Source organism: Lepisosteus platostomus, chromosome 19 (assembly GCF_059453375.1).
Source record: "Lepisosteus platostomus isolate fLepPlt1 chromosome 19, fLepPlt1.hap1, whole genome shotgun sequence".
Classification (NCBI taxonomy): Eukaryota; Metazoa; Chordata; class Actinopteri; order Semionotiformes; family Lepisosteidae; genus Lepisosteus; species Lepisosteus platostomus.
This window is the reverse complement of record NC_142629.1, coordinates 19,053,843-19,079,873: the sequence shown is the minus strand read 5'-3', so window position 1 is coordinate 19,079,873 and position 26,031 is coordinate 19,053,843. Positions and strand designations below refer to the sequence as shown.

Sequence of the window (26,031 nt, the reverse complement as noted above, 5' to 3'; positions counted from 1 at the left end):
TTGTTTGACTCTGTTATACTACATACATCACAGTCTGCTGTGAAAGGCATAGTGCAAAACCAATTCACCTCATTTAATTTGTGCAGGGTGGTGCTTATGTGCAGAACCTCTCTCGATACAAAGCACTCCCTTCAGCATTAGGGCAGGCTTTTAAAATTGTAGTGAATTATTTTTTATATGTTATATTTTGTTTGTATAATATCATGTTTTCATCTTTTTTTTAGGAAATGCATTCGCCATTTAATTTGTCATTTGCAATACCATGACAAGTGCTTGACTGATTTAGGAAGAACTTCCAGTTTTCTTTTACTCTGGTCTCACAAATTTAATCACAGGCACGAAGGTTTTTTAGCATACAGCATGGTGAAAAGAACAGTAGTGCAGAGCAGGTAAGGAAGCAAAGTACAGTACACAATATATCTTATTTACTAGGAACTGGATTCTACACATATTTAGTTATGAGTGTTGGTGTTTTACATAATGTTCAAAACACAGTTAATACTGTAAGAAGGTGTTAAAAGTTAATGAAGCAGTATTGCAAGAAGACAGAAAGCAGGATCACATGTTCTTTGGTATGAAAACATTATGGAGAGAACCAAGGTCAGAGAAACTGGACAAATACTGAATATACAGTATTCCTCATGCCCTTATCTGTCCTGAGAACCATAACTTTAATTGCGCATGGTACATGCTGCTGAAATCTTGCATTCTGTATCTATATTTGGGTGCAGAGGCTCCAGTGCGCCAGTGCTGTGTAAAATGTTTAGGTTTGGGAACAACTGTGCTGAGCAGTAGACTCTCCAAGTGAAGCCTGGAGGGTGAAAGCCAGTTGAGATGTCTCGGAAACAGCTGCCAAAAACAAGCAAACAGTTCTCTTTATTCCTGTGGTTCCAAGTCATTTTTACAACTACACTTATATATCAAATACCAAAGAATAAAGCCGCTTCTAAAAGAGAGAAAACAAAACATTTGCAAGAAAGGAAGTGAAGTACATTGCATAGCCCATACAGTAGAAAGTGCTTGTGTGTCTTACAATTCAGGGTAAGGGAATGTGGTTTTCAGGAACTTCTATAGGGAAATCTACAGACTTCTTTTTGCTGTTTCACTGCAGTATCTCAGGAAACCTTTGTTCAGTTTGTGCTAGTGTCTTGTGTCTTGGTAGGCGTTTTATCCCCAAGCTCCAAACTGATTATTCTGTTTGATGTAGGAGCAATAAAATCTTCAGTGACAGTATTCCAGAAAATAACCTTACGAGAGCAATACTCCTCTAAATGGAATGCAGGCAGAAACATAATGCTCTGACCTGCTTTCTACATTAGTGGTAGACACACTGCAGGCCACAATAAAGGTGCTTACATTCATCTAGAATATTAACAGCTAATGTAGGTGTAAATTTAATATGTGTGCATGAGGAAATGTGATCATAGTATTTTTTTCACTGTGTAACTTGATCTCCTGAACTGTTAGTGCTTACAAAGTTGTTTAGAATCTACATTTCTAGCAAGTTATTTTGTGATGTAGGTAAAAGTCCAGCTAGAATTAAGTTTGCTTTATTAATTGATTAATCTTTAAACCAAACTATACAGAGGAATGTTATATCACATAAAATCATCAATGAGATATTTATTCATATTTATCTTTAAATATGTATCTTCACTTTTAGTATGTATGGAATGAAATAGTAACCAAATGTATTCTATATATCATTTTTTAAATAAGTAAACATGTTTGTTATCAATTAAAATGTTGCCACATTAATTGATTTGTAACATAGCCATTGGAATGCTGAAGATATTTTTACAACAGTTAAGTGGTTTATATTGACACTCTGTTAGTTTTAGAAATCCTAAAAATATTAAATTTAGTACCATAACAAGATCATAAGAGATGCCAGTGAAAGAAGTAAAAAATCAATTTAAATTCATCCTGAGCAATAATGTTCAGGATGAATAATTTAGTAGTCAACATTGCTAACAAAGTCTAATCACTTTTTACCTTCACAATTTACAGAGATACAATCCATAAATAGGATTAAAGTCCAACAGAATTTTGTAAGAATGAAACAAGAAGAAAAATGTAAAAGCTAAAAAGAAAAAGTAACATGCAGTTCGCCATCATTTTAAGTCAGTTGACTTTCCTTATAAAGGTTCCATATGTTTCTCTGTAAATACATGTCCAATTTTTCATTTCTGATGTTGCTGGTATGGTAAGCTGATTGTCACCGTGGCATTTTGTGGAATGGCAGAAGAATGGTTTCCCATTTCACAGTCATTTGGCCTCATGTTTTCCTCGTTCATATGGGAAACCTCTGTGGATCCCGCCTCAAATCCCGGGACTGTGTGAGCCACATGCACGACATGTACCTTATTTCTCGCTTTCTTACTCAGGATGCAGCTGAACACCTTTTTGAACCCTTTGCGGAAGTGCTTAGACACCAGAGCATAGACAATAGGGTTGAGGCAAGAATTAGCATAGGCCATGCAGTGAGAAAGCAGGCGGAAGGCATAGGTAGTCTGGTTAAAGGGGAAGTCTCCATACAGGTAACACAGAATCACTACGTGGTAGGGCAGCCAGCAAAGACAGAACAGGACAGTGACGATAATAATCATCTTGGTCACTTTACGCTTGGCTTTCTTTGACTCTGACATACCGTCTAGAGGGTCCACAGCTGTCCAGAGATATTTTATTGTTCTCGTGTAGGAGAGGCTTACGATCAGCACCGGGATCACATAGCCAAATACAAACGTACAGGTGTCCAGCACTTTGCGGTTCCATTCTTCCCACCCTGGAACGCACACGTTGCCGTTTGCAAAATCAATGAGATCATAGTAGCTCAGGTAAGGCCCAGCAAAGACCAGAGAGAGACCCCAGATCACAGCCATTGCTGCCACTGCGTTGCACGGCGTTCTCAGTTCCCTTGACCGCAGGGGGTAGCGGATCGCCAGGTATCTGCAGAGAAAGGAAGAGGGAATCATTGCTGTGCAAATTGGAACAGTGGGTCTCACTTGAGTTGCAAATTAATAGACTGTACAGTATATAGAAAAATCTGTGTGATTTTGTGCTAATGTTTTAAAGCAGCAGGTATGGTATTTGATATTTTTAAGCCGGCCACGATATACTGTACATACAAACACTTCTGGAACACATTTTGGTGTGTGTAAGCTTTATACCTGTCTCCTGTTATGCTTTATTTTTTAACCTAACACAGGCAGCATGACCACGAATATTAATTGAGGACCAGTGTCTAGAACGAACCACAGAAAATACTCCATAGAGAATAAATCACTTTATAGCACAGCATTTACTGTGAGCACATAAAACCCTTCCCTAACAACAACCTGTTTTTCCCTACTTTGAATGTATTACGTATCTGCAATGCATCTTCACTGGATAAGATTATTCAGATTATTTTTAAATGTTATTTACTGGTAAGCGAGGTGTGGGATGCAAATTTATTTGAAATCTGGTTTGTGCTGTTTGAGTGTTCTCCAGCAGAATGGCCATCGTAGCTAATTCTGGAGAACTGAGATCTTCCAGTTTCTTTCTTGTTGAGTTACAAGTGGGAGAGGAGTCTTTTTTTCCCCACCAAAATGGACGGATCATTAACGTGTAGGAATCTGCCCTGGGGTCCGTACTCCTGATGTGGCTTGAGGGAATTTTAAACTGACACCTGCTGTCGTACGTGACATCTCAGACATAGCTGAAAGGTGGGATAACATCATCAGGAGTAGCCACTGGACCGTAAGGGAAATGAGCACTCAAACCAACCCTATGGTGGTCAAAAAGATAGCCATGGCGGAGATCAAGCTATAAAACTCCGTGACACGAGGTGCTCTGGGAAATACACGTTGTGTGTGTCTTTCAGTGTTCTCTCATCATCTCAGACTTTCACTGGACTGCGCTGTGACTCCTTGCATCCCTACACACACGTAGTAGTAAGAGAATGATGGGAATAACACAGTAAAACTGGCAAATTCTACAGGCTGTCATCTGGACACAATAATCTGATACATGTTTGTGGTTGGCCAGATTATCACAGCAGCTGGGAATTTTCACATTTAATTTAATCAAATGTACTTTAATTGTTCACTGGAGTATTCATATACAGTGTAGATTAATCATTTTAAAAAGAGAAAAAGTTAGTTGTTCTTACTGGTTCCTTTCAGAACTGAGGTACTATCAGTAAACCTTGTCATTTAAAGCAGATAAAACAATATTATAAATCATGACTAGTCTTTCAAAACTCTGAAGATGATACATAATGGAATGATCTATAGCATGAGTCCAAGACAGTGCTGTCTGTTACACAAGTAATTACCTGCCTTAACCAAAACCTATAGTTTCAAGTCTAAATTGTTGTCTCACAGGTATTACTAAGAAGAAGAAACTTACTCTCAGTGCTACACTGGCTATAGCAACTCATACAATGAACAAGCTATTCCAGATAGATATTACATTACTACTAAAATAATCAAAGACCTGGAAACATGTATGTGATCTATAGGAAGAATCAGTACAGAAAGTGATTTCACTGTACCCTCTTTCTTATGATAAAATTAATGATACTGCACAGACAATCTCATGATTGCAATTAAAAAAAACAATTATTTCCAGGTTAATGAGAAACTGCTGTCAGGTTCACACATATACCTGCTCTGGGAGCAAGTTATGTACGACAGATTTTTAATTAAGAACTTGATTAGTTGGAACAGCTTTTGAGAAGTAGAAACCAAAGCTGTGTCCTTGAGACAGCCCTTTAGATAGTCCTGGAATATTGTTTGTGCAGTACTTCTAACATCCTAATTAAGAAAATAAAGCTGAAATGTAATTGACTAATTAAAGTGTTTATTAAAGTCCCCCCATCTGAATCACATTTTATTTTTATTTCTGTTGTCTTTTTCATAAAACACTTCATCATAGCCCATTCCAATTATAGTTAAGGCTTGTTCTTTTTCTTGGCTTGATCGACAGGGCTCCTAACATGCAGTATAATCGTTAACCTCCAGGTGTCCCTGCAGAAACTCTGCCTTCAGCAATCACTCATTTCAAAACACAGGAACTGTGCTGGACCATGAAATTAAAAACATAAAGAAGTTTTTGGTACAGTTCTAAAACTCTGAAAGAAAAGATTAAGTCGATATAAAAGTTACATCATCTACCTGATGTATTGTTCACTGCTGGAAGTAAAATTTGATCGTATTCATAGACCAACATTTGACTGAAATTGACACTGGGGAGCAGGAGTCATTAGTCATGAGATTTAAAGTGGAAAAAAATGAATAAGACAGGAATGCCAAAATACAGAAATATCTGATTTAACGAGGGAGTTGTGCACAGCAATATTCACCTGGAAAACATTGACTTTCCAAAGTTACATGACACTTGTAATTCAAGTCACTCTCTGCTGTGACTCCAGCTTGAATCCAGCTTTAAAGATGGAAGTGATCTGCATTGAAATTTCAAATAGTTCCAAAAGGAAATACAGGTATACATCCTTAATGCAGATAAATTAATAAAGAAAAATTAATTCATCCCTCTGAGAACTTTCTCAGTGCAGTCAGAATATTAACCTAAAATGCGTGCAGTTGGATGTGGATATCCACTACATTTTAGTGGAATGAGTGATTTAATGTGGAGTTCAATCATACTCCCATGAATGGAATTATAACTTTGCACCATTGAGTCCTTGGTCAAGAACATACTGTGAACCAAATGTCGGAGACTTGTAAAGAGCTTGCAAAATGATTATTATTGCACATTAGTAACAGATCCTTACAATTACTGCAATGTATTCTGTTACTGCAAACTGATCCATGACTTTTGTAGTCTATTACTGCAAATTGTAGTTTTTAAATGTCTGATTGAGATGATTAAAGTACAAATTCTAAGTAGTATCTCCCTCTAGGTCCTGGAGGACTGTCATATACAGTAGGTTTAGAGATTGAGTCAAGAAATAAATTTCAGGCTCTATGTACAATAATATAACTCACCAGAACTATCACAGGCACTATTTGTAAGAGTTGTTCTCCTCAGATTTTCTTTTTTTCATAATAACAGAACCAGAGTGGAACTGTTAACATTTCTCAGAGAATTTCCAAGACTGGTGAAGGACACAGCTGTATTGAAGTGGTTAGAGTTACAGCTTACAGCTATACAGTGTGATTCATTCCATTTGGCATTTGTTTGTTTCAAAACTACTTCTATTGAAGTGCAAAAGCTACTGCAATATTTACAATAGAGAACACTTTGATGTGACTTTAAGCACAGAAATAATGACCATTGAGCTGATAAAAGCAAAAATAAATGTACCACCAGAGTGTGTCTGATGCAAGGCAGGAGCGCTACAACATGGCTGCATACAGCCGCTGGTGCGATTGGACAGAACCCAAGAGCACAGGACCGGAGGGTGGCATTTTCCAGACACAAAGCCTGTCCATGGTGTCTTTACTGCCACAAGGACTTTAACGTTTATGGCCAGAATATCCACGACAAGAGGACAAGTCTTTTCATGATGTAAGGAAGGTGGTGACCTGACCAAGGAAAAGCAGTGTCAATACACAATGGATGGAGGAGTATTTTGAAAAACTAGTCAATCACAAATCCACATCTGGGGCCCAAAGTTTCTTTTGACTAATTTTCAAGCCTGTATTACTGTTCTCCAGCACACAAACCAGCACTGGAATAGTATGTTTTAAATCCAGTTATTAAAAAATAACTACAAGACTACAACTTTATTGAGATCTGTCACAGACAATAAGAGAAATCTGAATTTCAGTGTTTTGAGGATACAACCTCATGGTGTATTTAACACCAACGAACTTGGTGAAATATCAATCCCCTCAAATGTGAAACAAGTCTCATGAGGCAGTTTATGCATGGATTATATCCTTTCTGTTCAATTTTATCTCTCAGATTTTTATTAACATTAGTTTTTCTACTTAAAACATTTTTTTAACGTTATAACAAACTTGTGTGCTTTTAGGAAATTTAATAGCCCCCTTAAATGTTATGTCCATCAATAAACAAAGAAAATGAGAAAGTCAAGTACCCGGAATTCAACATTGTACTACCAAAGAACAATTCTAATTAACTCTGTACTGTACAGTATATTGTATATACAGAGTAATGCAGATACACAGACAATATTCAAGCATAGGAGCTAGTACTACAAAAGTGCATTACGAAATAATGCAGATCCTTGCTCATTTTGTTGCTTTAAAGCTTACAGTCATGACTCTTTGGATTACAAATCCAGATTTGTTATACACAACCTCCTTCCAGGTATTGTGGTGGTATTGTACTGTTGCTGTATTGTATCATTGTCATATACTGTAATGTATGAGTTCTTGATGTGCAAGACAAATCCCCTTTTGTCAATATGAGTGATATATAGGGGCAATATAGGTGAATTCAATTCAACCTGCCCCACGCAACTAATGTAAAAGACTACTAGAAAGAAGTAAGAAGTGCTGCGAGAAACCTGAATTAATTTTGTTGCAAAAAACTACCTTGGTGATCCACACAATTAGTTGAGTGGTCAGAGTCTGTGTGCAGTAATGGTGGTTCTTATGTTTTCAGAATATAAATACCTTTTTCTTTGAGGTAACATGGTACAGTACAGCACTGCATTTCAAACAAAGACTCAGCCATGATGAGTAAAGTGTTTTGAAACCAAGTTAGGGCTAAAGTCATTACACCCCTTCTAGTACTGCAGTCTCTGAACACAGTCTATTCCATCATCAAGAAGTGAAAGCTTATCATGCTGTCTAGCCGATATCAGGCTGTCTCTTCAAACTGAGGGTCTGGGCTGGGAGGAAACTGGCGCGGGCTGCCACTGTGGGGTTCATGACGGCTTTAACGGCGACACAGAGCTTAATCATGAGAAAATGCCTCCAGGAGATTGGCAAAAACATCTCACATGCAGTTTGCTAGAAAGCGTTCTATGTGATTTCGCAAACATATGTGAAAAGGTTTTGTGGTCGGATGAGACAAATTTGTAGTGTAATTGCAAAGCAGTACATTTGGGCAAAACCAGCACAGTTCATCAATCCATCAACGCCATCCTTAAAGTTCATTATGGTGATCGTAGGATCATGCAAAGTGTTTCCAGCAGAGACTGGACAGAATTAAAATTTGAGTGAAAATTAACCTTTCAGTAGCACCATGACCCAAAACAGAAGGCAGAAACTACACTGCAGTGGCTTAAGAAAGTGACCAACTTTGTCCTGACTTGAGTCCTATTAAGTGTCTTTGGAAAGACTTGAAAACTGTTATCCATAAGGGATGCCAGAGCAAGGCTTGAGCAAATCTGCAAAGACCAATGGGCAAACATGCCACCAGGCCGCTGTACAAAGCTGATGGAGACTTAGTCAAAATTAATTGCAACTGCTGTTGCAGCCAAAGGTGCTTCTGTCAAATATTGAGCTCGCAGGCCTGAATTATTATGCACACAACGTATTTCATTTTTTTTTCACTTCAGTGTTCTCTGACATTTACTGTAACTTACCATTATGAGTCTTCAGATCAAGCATTCATGTTTTTTTAATAAGAGGATTAAAAAGTGCATCATGTTGAAATTTCATAATTTCATAATATCATAAAATACTATAGTCAATGTACCATTAATACTTTTGCAAGGCACTGTGTACTTTGATAATCACAGTACTCTATTATGGACAAGACAAGTGAAACACATGCAAATATACACAAAGTTGCCCACCTGTCAACTGATACAGCAGCTAGTGTGAAGCTGCTGGCATACATAGTGAGATTAATGAAGAAGTGGACGGCCTTGCACATGAAGGACCCAAACACCCACCCCTCCAGGGAGTAGATGGTAGCTTGGAACGGCACACAAAAGATGATGAAGAAGAAATCGGCGACACTGAGGTTCAGGATGAACAGGTTGGTGGTGTTGTGTCCCATCTGGCCATTGCGGAGGAGCACAGCCAGGACCAGGCTGTTCCCAATGGTCCCCAGCAGGAAGATGAGAGAGAAGACCACTGAAACGATGACGCTGGCAGGGTTGAACTGGTAGTTTTCTGAGGCGTTCCAGTGTCCAGCCATTTTGCCAAGGTCTTCGTGATCTGCCATTGTTGTGTGAAGATTTCCTACACAAAACAAAGCGTAGCATTAGAGATACGTGCCTGCCTGCTCTTTTGTGTGTGATAAGTGCCCCCTGGGATATCGACAGACACATCCTATAGCTTTGAGAAGAGTGTTGACTCTGTTTGCCCTGTGTTTGGTTTACTGGTCTTCACCAAGTGAGGGAAATAAACAGTGCTGTGTTTTTGGTAGAAACATGAGTAAATTAGCATAACATGTAAAACGAATTAAACTGCAGCCTAATGTAGGGTGTTTTGTTTGAAGAGGACCCGAGAGTCAGACTGGGTTTTGGTGATGGCTTATTTTGCACTCTAGAAAGGATAAAGTAAGTAATACTGCAGTTCAGTAGTTCTCTTAAGGATTCTTTTTGCTTATATTATTCCTCCTAAAAGGAGGGAGTTTGGTCGTGCTTTGGATACTGTTTTTGTAAAAGACTTGAAGTCTCAGTACTTTATTGGCTTTTCTCTGATAGTACAGCTTTGAGATCCCAGTCAACTGTGACCCAGCAAGCCCTGAAAACATCACAGTCTGGGACGTGAGCAGAGCTCTCTGCAGAGTAAGGGTGTGTCACATGAATTTAAGGAAGAGAAGAAAGGGAGATACAGCAGGAGGGATGAAGTTAACTGGACTCTGTTAAACTGGTGGAAATACTGAATGAAGCACAAAACAGATGGAATAAAGAAAGAGCCATGGTGTCTATATGGGTAATAATGTGCACTCTGAGCTGGTTCCACAGAACTACACAAATACTGTATATCAGCACATCAGGGTTGTTCTTTAAACACATGGAAGGGTTCTGAGGTGGCAGCTCCAAATATGACCATTTCTAATATGAAACTCCTGGTTCCCTGATACGCAAATCATCTGGATACCACAGTTCTTCTGGTTTTTTTCCCATTTTTCTAGTATTTCCACCACACCCAGGCCTACTCAATACCTTACTTAAAGCACAGTATAGCACAGTATTTTTAAACAGGAAGATAAATCCATGAATTATAATCTTAATTGTACTACACCTTAAAGTATGTCAGGATAATTTGTGCTCACACCGGTAATGTTGCCTGGATAATTCCTGAAGGAACATGTAAAATGAATTTCAGAGTTCTGCAGATGTTTACGTGTCAAACTGAAAGCTGTTTGTTTTTCTAGTGCAACCTAATTAAAACCTTTCAGAAATACCTGTGTTTTTCCCAGACCTTTGTCAGTTCTGCTGACAAGTGAATCCAAAAGGCAAAATGAAAAGATGAAAACCCACGCAGCTGAGACAAAGCTGTCTTTTTAGTGTCAAAGGGCACGCTGTCTCTCTGTTGTTGTGAAAAAATGACTGTCGACGTTGAGTAAATAACTGGATTTCATGAAGTGTGACTATTTTTAGGCATATATACTGTATAGCATTTCTAGACTGTTACTAGTGAAGCTCAAAATCCACACCAAGTAGAAGCTGTTTGAAATTAAAAGAAAATTAATTCAAAGGAATGTTTGATTTACTAGTGAAATATTTGATTGTATATATGTAATATTTAATAGACTAAAAAATAGACAGGTAAATATGAAACTGCCAAAGTATTTAACATCTTTTTGTTATCATACTGTACTTGATTCTAGCCAAGATCTGGTTGTTTTGGCCTCTTAAAAAGAACCTCAAAAATCGTGTATGTGTCACCCAATGATGTGCTTGAAAAGTAACAGCTTGTAACATTAATAGGCTTTCATTGAAGTATCCCTCTGTATGCTCAACACGAGACTCAGTCAGTCTGGAGAGAATGATAACTTTTAGTGTATGATTTTCTCGAAAGATTTGTTCAGAAATGTAACTGAAACAATTTTGGTTTTTCTTGCTCATTGTTTCTCTCTCTATCTCTATTTCTCTCTTTTTTTAATGCTAGACTAACAGTGATCATTACCAGTACCTTGTACAAGGTGGTCATAAATATCTGTTTTTCAATAATGTGTGTTTAGTACATAACAGTCCAAAGATGTTTATTAAGAGTTTTTGGTGAATATTTTAAGTCAAATTTATAGGAGCATCATTTCACATAATGAGTAACAAAGCCTTTGTATTTTGCTATGCTGAAAAAATAAATGATTGATTTTACTTTGGTATTCAAGGAGTTCAAATTAATGTAATAATAGGCCGTTACAAGAGATTCTTAATGAAATCTTGTTTTCAAATACAGAATGGATGGTGTTGGAAATGTATTTGTCTATTTCATATTTACCTCATCTCGTCAGATGTACACAGACCCAATACATGCAGTACAATAACCAGTTTCATTCATTCATGAGGTGATATTCTCATACTCATCAGATGACACTGTACAGCAAGCACAAGAAATAACAAAGCATTATGTATTTATCTGTAATTTATGTATTATGTATGAAATATGTATTTATCTGTAATTTCACTCAAGGATGCACACAGAGTCAAATATCATGAAGCTAACAGGGAGAAAAGTGTACAAAAACATGCACATGTAGTATGTGTACAAAGGGTGCAAAAATGCAGATTGATAAATCAGAGGATTTGAAAAAAAATGTTATATAAAGTGTTATAGATATGATAATGCTTTGATGCATAATGTGATAATTCCATTATGTCCATTAGACATCAGACAATCTAATCTAGCTTCAGTCTGAGTAGGATTCAGAAACTATGCATGTAGTACACACTCTATTAGCATTATGACTTGCCAGCTGATGGGTTATTTAGATGTGGTGCATTAAAAGCACAGTGAGCCTGAACCATAATCTATCTTGACACCAAATAGTCCTCCATTATTTCAATCAAGAAAACACGGAGAAGAATGACACAAATCTAACCAATAACTCAGCTGAAAATGGAAATGAGCATACAGCCCACAGTTCATGGGAACTGCAGAAGAGAACCAGGAAAAAGCAAAGGCGAACAGAACATAAAATGGAAAGCAATTTTGTGGCGAGAGTTCTTATTTCTCCACAGCTCAATGTGCTGAACTCTCAAGTAACTGTAAGATGCATTACTTTTAGTAATGTCATATTTGAGACTCATATATACAGGACAAGGTGTTTCATGGCTCTGATGTTGTGTTCAGTAAGCAGTACCTTTGGTATAAAAATGATTTAGCAATGACTAACATTACATAAAGGTGAAATGGGAAAATGCTGGTAGTCTGTATTCTAACCTTCTGTAAGAACCTGAAGTGTGAGTTTCTACTAAGCATAGCAGGATGTGAAAATGAACTTCAGAGATGAACTGAAATCTCACACTATTATTATGGAATACTCTAGGACTGCTTTTACAGTCCTATTGTTAAAGGATACATTGAGTAACCTATGCTACAGTATTACAGTGCAAGTATAAGTGTGAGTGAATTTTGAATGCCATGTCCACTTTAGAGCAAGGGAGCAAGATATATTCTTTAACTGTTAAGATGCTGGAAAGAAAAAAAAACAGGAAAGACTGCAAATATGTTGGATTCAGTCTACATGCCTAGAAAACAGAGATCATTATCCTGCAGTGGAATAATAAATGTCCTGTTCTGTTCAGGTTACTCACCTGCAGTTGCTCCTCACATGAAATCAAATGTGATTGTATTGCATTGGAAGCTTGATGAGACATAGGACTGACGTACAGTACATATCTGTCATAATGATAATTCTTGCACAGTATATTACATTTTATTTATGAGTAGGTATATATGGAAAAGCTCATTTTAATGGCATTTGACAAACCCATACTCTATCTGTAAGTGAATTAATATTTATTAAAAAAACATTTTACATTTGAATTTTGTCAATAGCTAAGGGCCATTCTAAAGAGAATACATTACATGCAGGGGAAATTCTGTAAGTATACCGGGAATGCAATCCCAGTAGAATGTCTTAATTTACCCTCATTCCTCACCTGGTGCAGTATAAGACACACCTCAGCACTATATCATATTCAAAACTCCAATTAGAGGAGAATATCTATTATCAGCCCAAAACAAAACAAAAACATGAGTCACAAAGTCATCTGTGTGAGATCAAACATATTACTACGAGAGAGTCACAGACTGTAATCCCACATCAGGTTAAAGGCTGTGTATTATAAATGTGTATTTTGTGTGGTATCTCATATCTATATCTTCTTATCACAGATCACACCAGAGGTTGAAAGGGAGATGGATAGAAAGGTGATTTTTTTAACAATAAATGTCTTCATTGCATTGATACTTTCATCTAGGTTTTTAATTGTTCCTGGATCCATGGAAGGCAACCATATTAATTGAAAACAAAGCCGTTTTCTGATTTTAGATTAATTGTTGCCAATGTCAAATGTTTTGTTGTATGTTTAAGGGAAAATACAAACGTACATTTTCAGAATGAAATGCTTCCTCAGTATTATCATACAACAACGTACAAACTTGAGAAATAAAATCTGATGTAACTAGATTATTACAACAGTAATATCTGAAGATATACAAAGGTGTCAATGAACTAAGGCATAAAACAGTTCTAGCTGAATAAATACCATTTGTACAGGTAATTGTGCTGCTTAAAAAAATCTGTATTGTGTTCCTTTCAAAATAGCTATTGAATTTAGAACTACCTTGCAAGTGATATATATATTTAAGGTACGACTTACCAAGCACAAAACATTCATATGACGACAATATCTGTGTAATCCAATAGAGAGAACTCATAAACCTCTGAAAACACTTTTCATAGTCTTCTAGAATGCCAGTAATCTGAAGTCAAATATTATGCTTCCTTATCAGCATTAGTAGTGATAAATGAATACTGAATGCTGACAATGATCATGAAATCCTGCACTGAATAACTATTAAAATCTATTATCTCTGTGTTATTACTATTACAGCTTGATAGTGCTTTAGTAAACTAATGTCATTTAGCAAGGCTATCCTAAAATCTCACATTTCCAATAATGTGTCTGGAAGATGGTAAATTGCAGATAACTACACCTTTGCAGATAATAGCAGTCATTATTATTATTATCATCATCATCACCTTCATCATCACTCACACACAGGCTAAAGGAAGACAGATCCTGATAACTTCAAAGGTAGAAAAGGGCATGGAGCAGTATTAATTTTCATAAAACTATGGAAACATCAACTTAAGCATTTCTAACAGAACCGTTTTCTGTGATCTGTATCTAGCAGCAGGCTGGGGTACTCACCAATGTAACTGATCTGACAGATTGATAATCCTCTCGAGCTCAGCACTGCCTTCTTGTGTTCTTTGACACTTCTAACGAAAACAGCTGGTATACAATCCTTCTCCTCCTCTTAAGCATTCTCCGTCTTTCTCTCCCTCCCTCTCTCCTCTTTTTGCTTTTCTCACTCTCTCTCCTCTCTTCCTCTCTGTTTCTCATGTGCAAAAGCTCCACCTCCACTTTTAGCGGTTTAATTTTCATTGCCCACTGCAGACAAAGATTATATATCCCACTAAAGATGCAGAGAAGCCTGTAGAATGTGCAGTACATGCCAGAAACCTCTTTTTTCATCATTATTCAGAGAGTGAGAGGAAGGTAACCTCTGGCACTATTGATCCCACATATTGGCAAACTTAAAAGAGGAAAAGGTCCTGAAATAGTAGCCTGTTTGTTTTTGTTATCTGATACTAATTAGCACTCCTTCAATATTCATCATAATCAATACATCAGTATTCATCTGTAAAGCAAAGGCTCTTTAAGAAAAATAATAATTGGTCTAGTCATGTGAGCCTATTCATATGTTATTCGATTGATAGTTTGTTGCAGATTTATTTTTTTGAAGTTCTGTGTTAACATTTGAGTATATTCCACATTTAAGAGCTGTAGATGTATCACCTTCTGATGATGACCTTCAGGACTTGGGTATGTGTTAGTGTAGTGAAAAATTTATCAAATTTTACATTTAATTTTGTTAGGAAGCAACACACAGGTTTTAAGTAGCCTTGGTCTAAGAAACATTAAAAATGAACACATTTGTTTCTGTATAATAGTTGAGATTCTTGCCAAGTTCATCAGCATACCACATAAAGTATGTAGATGAGCCTCTCACTGTATATGTCACTATCTATTTAAAAACACATCATGTTTTTTACATTTCCTGCAATGAAATTGAATGGTAAATCTAGGACATACAAACTGCAGAAATCAGAGCCATTGACAAATGAATTTTCAGCTCTAACACTAGTTATTGGTTAATAGTCTTATAGTTAATTATTTGGTTTAGAAATTTAAACCTTTTGGAGGCAGATATTCAAATAAAAATATTCTTGGTAAAATAAAAGGCTTAACAATTCCATTGTTTGATCTTCATTATTGTTGTCTGCATTAGCTTGCATTAGCTTTACTTGTTAAACTTGTAGTAAGTTTAACAAGTAAAGATGCAGGGGGGCTTTTATGTTTAATGAACGAATTGTCTTCATCCTAGACTTATTTTTACAGAAACCCTGCAACTTTCAACATGAGTAAATATTATCCTTTCGGCTTTGGACACACCCAAAGAACATTGTGTTTCTTTTCTTCTCTTTTCAGCATGGAATAAACCTTTACTTGCTCCTTTGAAGCCTACGCGTGCTGATACAGCTCCCCACCTGAACTAAATATTATCTTTACACTTCTTTACACTTTTCATTCTTGCTCACTGGATAATCTTGGTAGTTTCAGAATCATGTTAATTATATAAATATTTGTTAAGAGAAGCTAATATGCGATATTTCCATTTGTTATGGGATATTCACCATGTGGAGCACTTACTGTCACAGCAAGTGGTCAAGTTTATGACTATAATCATAGTCAATACTGAATGACCTTGAAGTAATTTATGACCTGGTATGTATTTACTATTTCATTTTGGGTTTAATGCACTTGACTGCAGGGAAGAAAGTTCAGTCTTTAATAGTTGGTAAAAGTACATGTGGTGGAGGAGAAAAGAGGAGGGAAGTCTGAAGTTCCATAAATATAGTCCAGTTCAGATTTTTTTTTCATTTTTCAAACATTATTTTTTTTAAGCAGAAATGAGGAGCCAGGACCAACAGAGGGCGAAAGCATTTCACGGAATGGGCAATTTCTTTTCACCAGTTTGAAAGACAAGAGCACTTGACTAATTCGCCAAGAGAGTGCACATCTGAGTAAAAGAGGGTATTTTGAACAGCATCACAGATAAAGGGGTGCAAAATTAAAAAAAAATCCTTTAAAACAATGTGATTGGGAAGGATAAAATTAAAAGACAATTTGACAGCTCAACGGTCACTCTGTTCTAAACCTTTGACCAAAGATAAATTCAGCCTTCACATTTCACATTTTAGAACTTTTATCCTTCTGCTGGTAAAACAGGTCGAACAGGAGAGCTTATTTACTGATGGAGAAGATATTAGGGTCTCAGTGACAGTTGCTGCTGACAATTTGTTTAAAAGTTCTGAAAATATAAAAGATAAAAAAGTATCTTTTGAAAAGATAAAAGTGCGACAGCCTCATGTGGATGACAAGATGCATCACTTCAATAGAACCCAGGAGGGTGGAAAAGTTGTCTGAGGACATGTCTCAGCAAATACAACTGTGAATCTTTATCACTGTTGTTTAATTGAATCAGCGGATGAGTAATAGGACCAGCAGATTGTTTTCTTGTGAATGACCTTCAAACAAAGCGGGAAATTATTTTGTGTCTTAGAACAACACACCAGGATACTGTATATAATAACACAAGAGGTGTTAGTGGAGCCAGAAGGGGCGCTCACCCTGCAGTCTATGTGGGTCCTAAGACAAGTGTATAGTGACGGGGGGGGGGGGGCACCATCTTTTGGATGAGATGTAAAACCGAGGTCCTGACTCTATGTGGTCATTAAAACTCCCAGGGTGTTTCTCGAAAAGAGTAGGGGTGTTTCCCCAGTGTCCTGGCCAAAATGTCCCATCAGCCCTTACCAATCATGGCCTCCTAATAATCCCCACCAATGAACTTGTTTCATCACTCAGGTCTCCTCCCCACTGAGAGCTGGTGTGTGGTGAGTGTACTGGTGCACTCTGGCTGCTGTCACATCATCCAGGTGGGGCTGCACGCTGGTGGTGGTGGAGGGGATCCCCATTACCTGTAAAGCGCTTTGTGTGGAGTGTCCAGAAAAGCGCTATATAAGTGTAAGCAATTATTATCAACGAGATATCTACAGTGAAGTTTAAGGTATCTAACTGATAAAATCTTTCAGATTGAGAATCTCACTGCTACCAGCAAAAGTAGTTGTCAATGTATACTTTATTGCATTTTGCCAAAATAATCCTGAGTTGTCAGTTACCACTGTGTTATTTACCAATAAGCACTTGAAAGAAATGATATTGATTTTTCTTTTTGATGACAGTTGTTGTCAGCATCTTCAACTCAATTTGTGCAAGAGCTCTGGAATATTGCTCATGTTTTTCACTTTACTCAAAGAGCTAGATGCTACCTAATGCGAAGAAACCATTCATGCAGATATGAGGATAAATCAAAGAAAAGTGCTTCTGAGATTTTTAGATCTGAATTTTCAGCTTTTTGATATTAAAAATTAGTTTTGCAGCAAGTTGTTAGATGATGTGTGGTTATAAGACTGGGGTTTAATATGGACATAATGGCAGAAATAAATGAGCCATTAATTTAATTAATGAGAATTAAATTGGAAACTGCAGGTTAGGAACAGAGAGCTGTCATAGTATTAAGAGTACAGTGAATGCGTTCAAGTGTTTCTCAAATGTGCAGAAAATCCTACAAAATATCAAAGGGGAAAGATTCCTTCCTAACATATTCTGTGACCCGAATAAATTGAAGAAGGAATTCAACAGACAATTCAGTTAGGTAGACAAGATGGAAAAAACTGTCACAGTTGTCATCAACACTTTTTGTCAGGTGGGAATCGGAAAACTGACAGCAGGTGACTGCATGAAACAGTGGAGCTGACATGGAGATCATCTCCACGCAAAATGACTTAGAACTGAAAGCTACTGTAGGTCAAGGGACAAAAACTGTTGGGACTTTTGTTATCACTATTGGTAATCAGAGAGAAGTACCCTCTTCTGTGATTCTATGCACTGAAGATGAAGGCCTATTATGGGTCCACATACCTCTGTGTTACCACTTGTCACACTGCTCTTCTGACACAGACTTCAGAGCCATCTCAGACATGCTGGGGTCACTCTATTAGGTGAGTGTTAAACATAGCAATTAGTTTTGGGATTGTGAGAATGTAGATATTTAAGTCTTTTTAGAGCCCAAAAGTGATCTTCAGTTTAAAATGACTCAAGACCACTGCCTTATTCGTGGGTGAATGGTGGGATTGAAGCTTTCTCGCTAGTGTTTGTTATGGGACACCAGTCCGTCACAGGGCACTCACAGACACAAACATGTACCAGGGCCAGTTTTTCCAGAAGTCAGTGAACCTACCAGTATGTCTTTGGACTGTGGGAGGAAAGCCATGTGAACACAGGGGGAACATTCAGTACAAACTCTATGCAGAAAATATCCCAGGTCTGGAATTGAATCCTACTGTAACCACTGTGGTAATATGCCACCCTCAGGAAAATATCTTCTACCATAGATATACAGATACAGGGAAAAGCCACACCAGCAGTAACATATAACTTCTCACGCTGCTTGTAAAACGACCAGAAATGCAGTGGGGAGGAAAAGGGCAATGACCAGCACGCTGGTTCATAGACCAGTATGTACAAGAACATTCTACAAGTGTGTACTGCACAATAATTGATTAATGGTGCCTTGTATATTTTTGTTGTTTTGTTAAATGTCTTACCTGGATAACTTAAGATAAAACTGGATAATTTAAAAACTAGCTTCTTTATATTGTTTTGGTATAAATATTAGTGTGATACTCTTTATGAAATTATGTTCAGGGAGAGGATATTGAAAATAATTAAGTGTTATGCTCTTGAGCTTTATATAACCTGCTTTATTCCTCTCCACTTTTGTTTTACTCAGATTGTTAATGTGGCTAGAGCTAACTGCTTGAAATCTCAAAGTATAATTGAAATTTTACTCTCAGCTATGCATAACTGTAGTTGCATTTGTGTATACAGCTCTTAAATGAATACAAATAATATAAAACCGATACAGATGTAACATCATAGAGCTGAATTTGAATTTCAAATTTCTTTGCACAATTTTTTATGAATAAATGCTTCGTAGATCCTGCATCCAAAAGCATAGTAAATGCAGAACTATTTAAAATAACATATCCTAAGGTTACTTTGAGTGAAACTAGAAAGACTAGGATTTCACAAGCGATAAAGTAAGAAAAGAAAATAATCTTGTCTTTTTTATGTTAAGGCTGCTTATGCAAAGTATATATTCCTTTAAAATCTTTGGAATGTCTGGAAAAGGCCTTCAGGAGCTCTACACTTGTGTGAAATGAGATTATTACTGTAGGTAGGAGCTGTAAGCCTTTTAGAGAGTCTTTTCACTTGATAGATATCAATAGATAGCTGTAGATATATATAGCAGTCCTTTTAATAAAAGAGTGTAGCTAAAAGATTTATACGTTTTTCAATTAGCCATGTTTGGAAATGTACAGGAACCTCTGTAAATGCCTTTAATGTACTGTATAAAACTCCAGAAAGCACTTAAATATGTAAAAGTAATTTTGATCATTTTTAAGGTAGTGATGAATTACAGTACAGAACACAAGCCTGAGACAGTAATGTCTTCAATAAAGTAACTGGAAGCATGGTATTTAATGTGCTTGATAGTGAAATGTGAACACAGATAAATGTTGATCACAATGACATATTTAGTATAAATAATGCATTGTAATTGAAATATAGAAATATAAGAAAAAAAACTTGCACAAGGAATAAAATTTAATTTGTAAAATTCGTAAAAATGCCTGAAAAAGCCTAGGCTGTTTTGCCTTCCCTGGAAAATGAAGATGTTGTAAGACTACAGTATGCCGACCTGGCATGCTTTCTGTAGGGTAACAACGTTTCTGTTGTCAGCACCATGGTTTAGTGAAGGTTGTGCATATAACAGATATTCATTGCTACTTCAAAGGGTCATAACTGCAAGCTGCAAAGCAACAACATGCAAAGACTCTGCTAGGGTAAGAATATTTTTGCAGGGCACTGTATGCTGAATTAATTTTTCATTCTCGATTATGTGTAAGATGTCCATAGTGTTTGCAAAGCAACGTCTACCTGAGTTGGAAAGAAGTTCTGTTGATCCCTGTGATAATTCTGACGGTAATCATTTAGGGGAAATACTTCAGAATGCAATGTTTCACAGCGCTATCAGAAATGAACCAGATTGATTAAACCAAAAATGCATCTTTTGAATGATTTGCAATTGCCTCCTAGAGTATTTGTTTAAAAATAAGCAGTACTGAAGCTCTTCTTTTATGCAGTGTTTTTTTTTACTGTGCCCAGAGGTTAGCTTAGCATCTTCCTGGCTGCTTGGAATACAAACCATTGTATTATGGGATGTCCTTTTACTATTGGTGTTATAAAGCTGCAAAGCATCTGATTGATCAGAGGCAAAATATCCAAGGAATACATTCATGTCACTCCCCAGACTTCCGGAGCTTTCTGCCAGAATGTATTATTTTACTTCTTCCCCTTCGACTATCAACTGCTGCACATTTCCAATTTGTTGAATATATGGAAAACAGCCCATATTTCTATTTCTATCATGGCATTCTTCAGGCAGCTTCTGTGTCATGACATCATCAGAATCAACATTTTGTGTGTGCAGTGCAATGAACAGACTGAGCTGATTGCCTCCAACTTAGACGCTGTCATGTTGCTTACAGTATATACCTCTCCTCAGTCAGCTTTGTAAACTCTGCATTGTACATGGGATGTAAAATTTACAGTCACTAGGTCTGATCAGTGCAGACTTTGGAATATATATTCACTTGAACCTGGGTGAGTTCTGCAGTTCTCATAGTCTTCATCACTCATTCATTAGCGTGCACCTAGATTCCAGGTTCTGAACCTTTTCCTAATGCATTTTCCAGTGACATACCATATGAGAGAGGGTCTTCACATGGGATTTTGCAAACTGTTTTTTTTTTAGTGGTAAATTAATCACAGACTTTTTTTATTGCATAGTCATATTTGCCTACACTCAAATGGAAACCCACTTCATTCACAATACAACGTGTGCAGGGAGATCTCAGGGAAAGGTGTCCAAATGAACAAAGACAGTAAATAATGGAGAGTTAACAGGTAACTGCTACTTTGTACACCTTGCTTTCAGGATAAGCTTTTATCTGCTTCATTAGGTTTTGCGAAAAGCCTGACATGTTTAATGAAATAGCATAGCAGTTTTACTTAATGTTAGGCTATCTGTTTTTTAATGATTTAGCAGGCATCCTTACCTGCAAGCAGATATTCCCACTACAGACAAACACTCCAATTAGTTATTAAGATCTGACAGCAGCCTGTGGGTTTACAACTGGCTCAGCGTCATACGTCTTGTGACGGACAAACAGACAACTATTCCTGGCATTACACACTAGAATCTAGAATTTTATGCAGATATATTCTATATCTTAGAGGGGGACAGGACTGTCGTATTTGGTTTCTCAGAGCTTGAGCTCTGTCTTTCTGTTAATTACAAAACAAAAAGAACATTAAAAATCATTTTAAAAGTGATCCGAACCAATAAAATTTAGAAGTTTGATAACAGTAAGATTACAGTAAGTTTCAAGTCACCTCAGTTCTTTGCACTGAAAAAAGGTTAATGGATTTCTTCAGCTGTGCTTAAGACAGCAACAATTTCAATTTGTTTCTTTGAGCAAAGAATGGGAAGCACTAAGCATATCTTTTATATTTCTGCCTGGTTTCAGATATATTGTTTCAGTAGCTTCTCTGTATTTTTTTGAGTGAAATGGCTTTACAGATTGGAACTAACCCTCTGGGGCTATGTTACCAGTTAATGACATGCTGTTTGCATACCTGTGTTGCTCACTGTGTTGTATGCAGAGGGTATGTGCAGCATTATCTATGATGAGGTAATTCTTTATCAGAGACTTGTCCACAGATGATGAGAGAATGACATTATCAGGAGTTGTTTAATTCAGACTATTTTGTTAGAGTGGCTGACATTGTGACAACATCAAGATGCCAAAATAAATTCAAGATGAACCCTACAGCTTGGCAATAATCTTTACAGATCTTTACAGTCTTTACAAGCTAATTGTTCTAATCGGTGACTGCAGCCAAGCTTTCCTAGTTTTGCTGGATAATTGATGAGATACTGTTTCGAGGGACCAGCTATCTAGCAAACCATCTATATAGAGGGGATATTCTCTTTACCACAGCATCTGGAAAATGCTACAATTGTTGACAGTAATCCTGAAAAGCAGCCACAATGAAATTAAAGATACAGAGTGGTCCATGTTAAAGGAGAGTATCTTTGTGATAAAGTTAACAGTAAGTTGTAGTTGGTAGTCAAGGTAGTTTTGGACTGTAGAAAGCCAGAAGGTAAGGATTCAAAGTGTTTTAATCACGTTTTATTTAATAGTTTCTGTATAATGTAATAGTTATTTGAAAAACCTGTTGCAAATAAAAAAAGAAAAAGTCTTTGATGCCAACTCATTGTGCCTCAGAAACAAGGAAGCCATGTTCTGCTTGATTGGATTTCTTTCCTGACTGTACTTTATCTTTATTTTAATTTGGTGTTTGATATTATTTTGTTTACCTTTAACATTCATACTACGCCTCACTTTTTATTGTAGCTCAATATGGTTACGGCAAAAGTCAGGAAATGCAATTCTTTCCAGATTGTGGACCCTGACTGAATCGAATGGAGGATGGGGCCAAGCAATCTGAGAATGAAACATTTCAGAATGAGGAAACAAAGTGAGAAGAGAGCTCAACAATGACCAGATTGCGCAGAGACTGACCAGATAACCTCCACACAGCATGCTCATCCTGCCAGATCTCATGTTGGTCTGATCAGTCAATTTTAGGCTCATGGAAGACAGCCACCCTGAACTGCTAAGGATAGAAAATGGGAAAAAGAACACAATATTCAGATTAATCACCATTTTTAATCAGTTCCTCAAAAGTGGTGTTATTTTACTGTGATGCTGACAAACAAGTTGTGGCTTGTCTTGATCATGGGGATGGAAGACGTTTTGTGCCTGCTGGTATCAATCTATTCCAGAGAATAAAATAACACACTGAGCTGTAGAAAGCCTCACAATTCCTAATATTAGGGGGTGACATCCTTAATCCTGTATAGTCTGATGGTGTCAGGACCTGATTTTACAGTTACAGTATATTTGATTCAATAACTTCCGTACTTTTTAATCAATCCTCTAACTCATTACTATTGGTTTTAGCAATTATTTCTTGCCCTTTTTCTGCAACAGTATAGCCCAAAACACTTCTGTGACAATAAGGTTAAAAATAGAACTCTCACTTTCTGTGATATTAGGCATGATACTGTAGTGGATCTAAAAAAAATGCGTTTAAAAACTTAGTTACCCAAAAAATCCAAATTTGTCAACAATGTTGAAAGTACCAGTTTTTACAAGTATTTTTCATGTATCTACTGTGAATCTGTTTTAATTTTCCAATAATTCATTTTTGTAACCTCCTATTGAGATGCTGAACAAGCATGTCTTCTGCCGTGTACAGGTTAGGATTATGATTGCCACTGATGTAGCTAAACAGATCATTTTGGGTTTTAAAAGCAAAAAAAGGGCTTTTAGCCTGTAGCAACTGTGTTTTAAAAGTTCTGATTTTTTAATTCAAGGGCACTAGGCTTAGAAAAAACTGCTAAAATGGGCCAAATTCCTTAAACAAGGAAAAATAGTACATCACCAAATGTCTAGCTGTTGTGCAAAGCTAACCCTAACCCTAGCTCGTGCATTTCTAGAATATACTTCTGGAATACACTTTATAGCAGCAAGCTCTATTTTAAAAAACTGAACTCAAAAAGGTTCCCAAAAAACTCTATATTAGTCAGAAACATTGAACTTTGCAGTCTTAAATGAAGCTATATGTATCTACAATGAATCTGCTTACATTTTCTAGTATTTCTTTTTTGTTGGAACCTGTTGTGCAGGATATGCATATGTTTTGAGCAATTCCAAGGTAGGACGACAACTGCCAGTAAAATTAAGCTAAACTGATCATTATGTCTAGATTTAATACAATAAGCAAGAGCTCTTCGCATGTAGTAGGTGTGTTTTTAAACTTTTGATTTCAGACCTTTTTGCCTGACTGGTGCTCGGCTTAACAAAAACTGCCAAATATGTCCAAATTTAATGTTCAAGGAAACGAGATAACAACTCTTTTCCTGCATTTCAAATGCCCCCTAAAGCACAGCAATTGCATCAAAAAATGTTTTGCTCTTATACAAAGCTAACCCTAACCCTAGCTCGGGCACTTCTGGAACATACTTCTGGAACATACTGTAGATCAGCAACCTATCCTTTTTAAAAAAACTTACTGAAAAAGGTGCCCAAAAGTGTTTATTACTCAGAAAATTTTAATGTTGCAGTTTTATCTACAGTGAAATTGTGTAAATTTTGTTGCATTTCTTTTTCTTGCTATCTGCTGCTGAGGTCACAAATAAGCATGTTTTGTGCAGTGCCAAGTTAGGATTACAATTGCCACTAAGATTAAGCTAAAGTGATTATTTTGTCTGGATTTAATGCAATAAGGAAGAGCTTTTAGAATGTAGGAAGTGTATTTTCAAACTTTTGACTTTTGACCTTTGTTTGATTAGCTTGCATGCGGATCAACAAGAACTGAAAAATTGAGCTAAATGTAATTTTCAAGAAAACAACACTTTTCCTGCATTTCAGCTGCATGCTAAAGCACAGCAATTGCATCGCAAAATGTCTAGGTGGTGTGCAAAGCTAACCCTAACCCTAGCTCGAACCTAGAACCTAGAACATACTTCTGGAACATACTGTACAGTATATCAACATCTCTGCATTCATAAATTCTACTCATAAAGGTGCCCAAATAACCCTGCATTAAATAGATTTCCTTTCATTCTTCTCCCAGGTCCACTCAGCCTGCTGGGGGTTAATCCTGACCACATCTCCACCCCCAGTGTCGAGTGATTGAGAACAATGGTGGTCTTTGCCTCCCATTCCACCTTTATGGCCTGAAAAGGGACTTAGCTATGTACAGTACCTGTATGTTCTGCATCTACTGTCAAACTGTTTCAAATGTTCAATATTTATTTTTTGTAACTGTCTGTTGAGATGATGTATAAGCATGTTTTGTGCCGTGTACAGGTTAGGGTCACGATTGACACTGATGTTAAGCAACTTTTATTGTTTTGTCTGGTTTTAACTGCAAACAAGAGCTTTTAGCTTTTAAAAGTGTGTTTTAAAACTTGAAATCCACCCAAAAGCACAGCAATAGCATCACAAAATGTCTATGTGTTGCAAAAACCCTAACCCTAGTTTGGGCAACCGTTTTTGGTTCATCACTGCTCAGCTTAACAAAAACCATAAGATTGGACATAATTTCTTTTTTGAGGAAAGAACAAAACAAAAACATCTGCTTCTTAAATTTTTCTTTTGTCAAATGAAGGGGGGTTCAGTTATTCTCATCCCTATGGCTAATTCACTCCACAACCTCTAACACTTTTACTTGCTATAATTTGCATTAGGATCTGAGCTAAGAACTGTTGTATCTATACTCTTTGGACAGTCTGCACTATCAAATACATTACCTTAAAAAAATATTCTACTACAAAATGTAGATTTTGTTGGCTCCTGAGCTTGCAATTATAGCATGGTCAGATAGGAGTTTTAAGTTTTTTAAGTTAATTTTATAACCTTTGGCTTCAAATGAAGAACCATGTAATAATTTTTATTTTTAAAGAAATTGACAAGACACGATTTCAGAAGTATTCAACCCCATTGTTAAAGCAACCTGTTCAGGTGTGAAAGAATAGTTTGAAAGCAAAAGTAGATTGTGTTATGGTCTGTGTTGTCTATTTGCAATTC

At 36.8% G+C, this 26,031-nt stretch overlaps 1 protein-coding gene and 1 long non-coding RNA gene across 3 annotated transcripts in view; one reads left to right on the top strand and one right to left on the bottom strand.

Annotated features, from left to right (window-relative positions):
- The window catches only part of LOC148645348 (uncharacterized), a 52,383-nt gene extending 26,597 nt beyond the window's left edge, over positions 1-25,786 (top strand). The window contains exon 3 of one of the 2 annotated variants that reach the window (XR_015928471.1): positions 25,076-25,786. This is a non-coding gene — a long non-coding RNA (uncharacterized LOC148645348). Of the gene's footprint in view, positions 1-22,833; positions 23,721-25,075 lie in introns of those variants that run through there. The other variant, XR_015928472.1, reaches the window with a different exon arrangement.
- Positions 858-14,476, bottom strand: galr2b (galanin receptor 2b). The gene is made up of 3 exons (XM_088612795.1): positions 14,267-14,476; positions 8,720-9,110; positions 858-2,949 (listed from the first exon to the last, which is right to left on the bottom strand). Exons 2-3 carry the CDS (start codon positions 9,091-9,093, stop codon positions 2,184-2,186), a joined length of 1,140 nt encoding a protein of 379 aa, XP_088468921.1. The 5' UTR covers positions 9,094-9,110; positions 14,267-14,476; the 3' UTR covers positions 858-2,183.
- Positions 25,787-26,031: the final 245 nt, after the last annotated feature.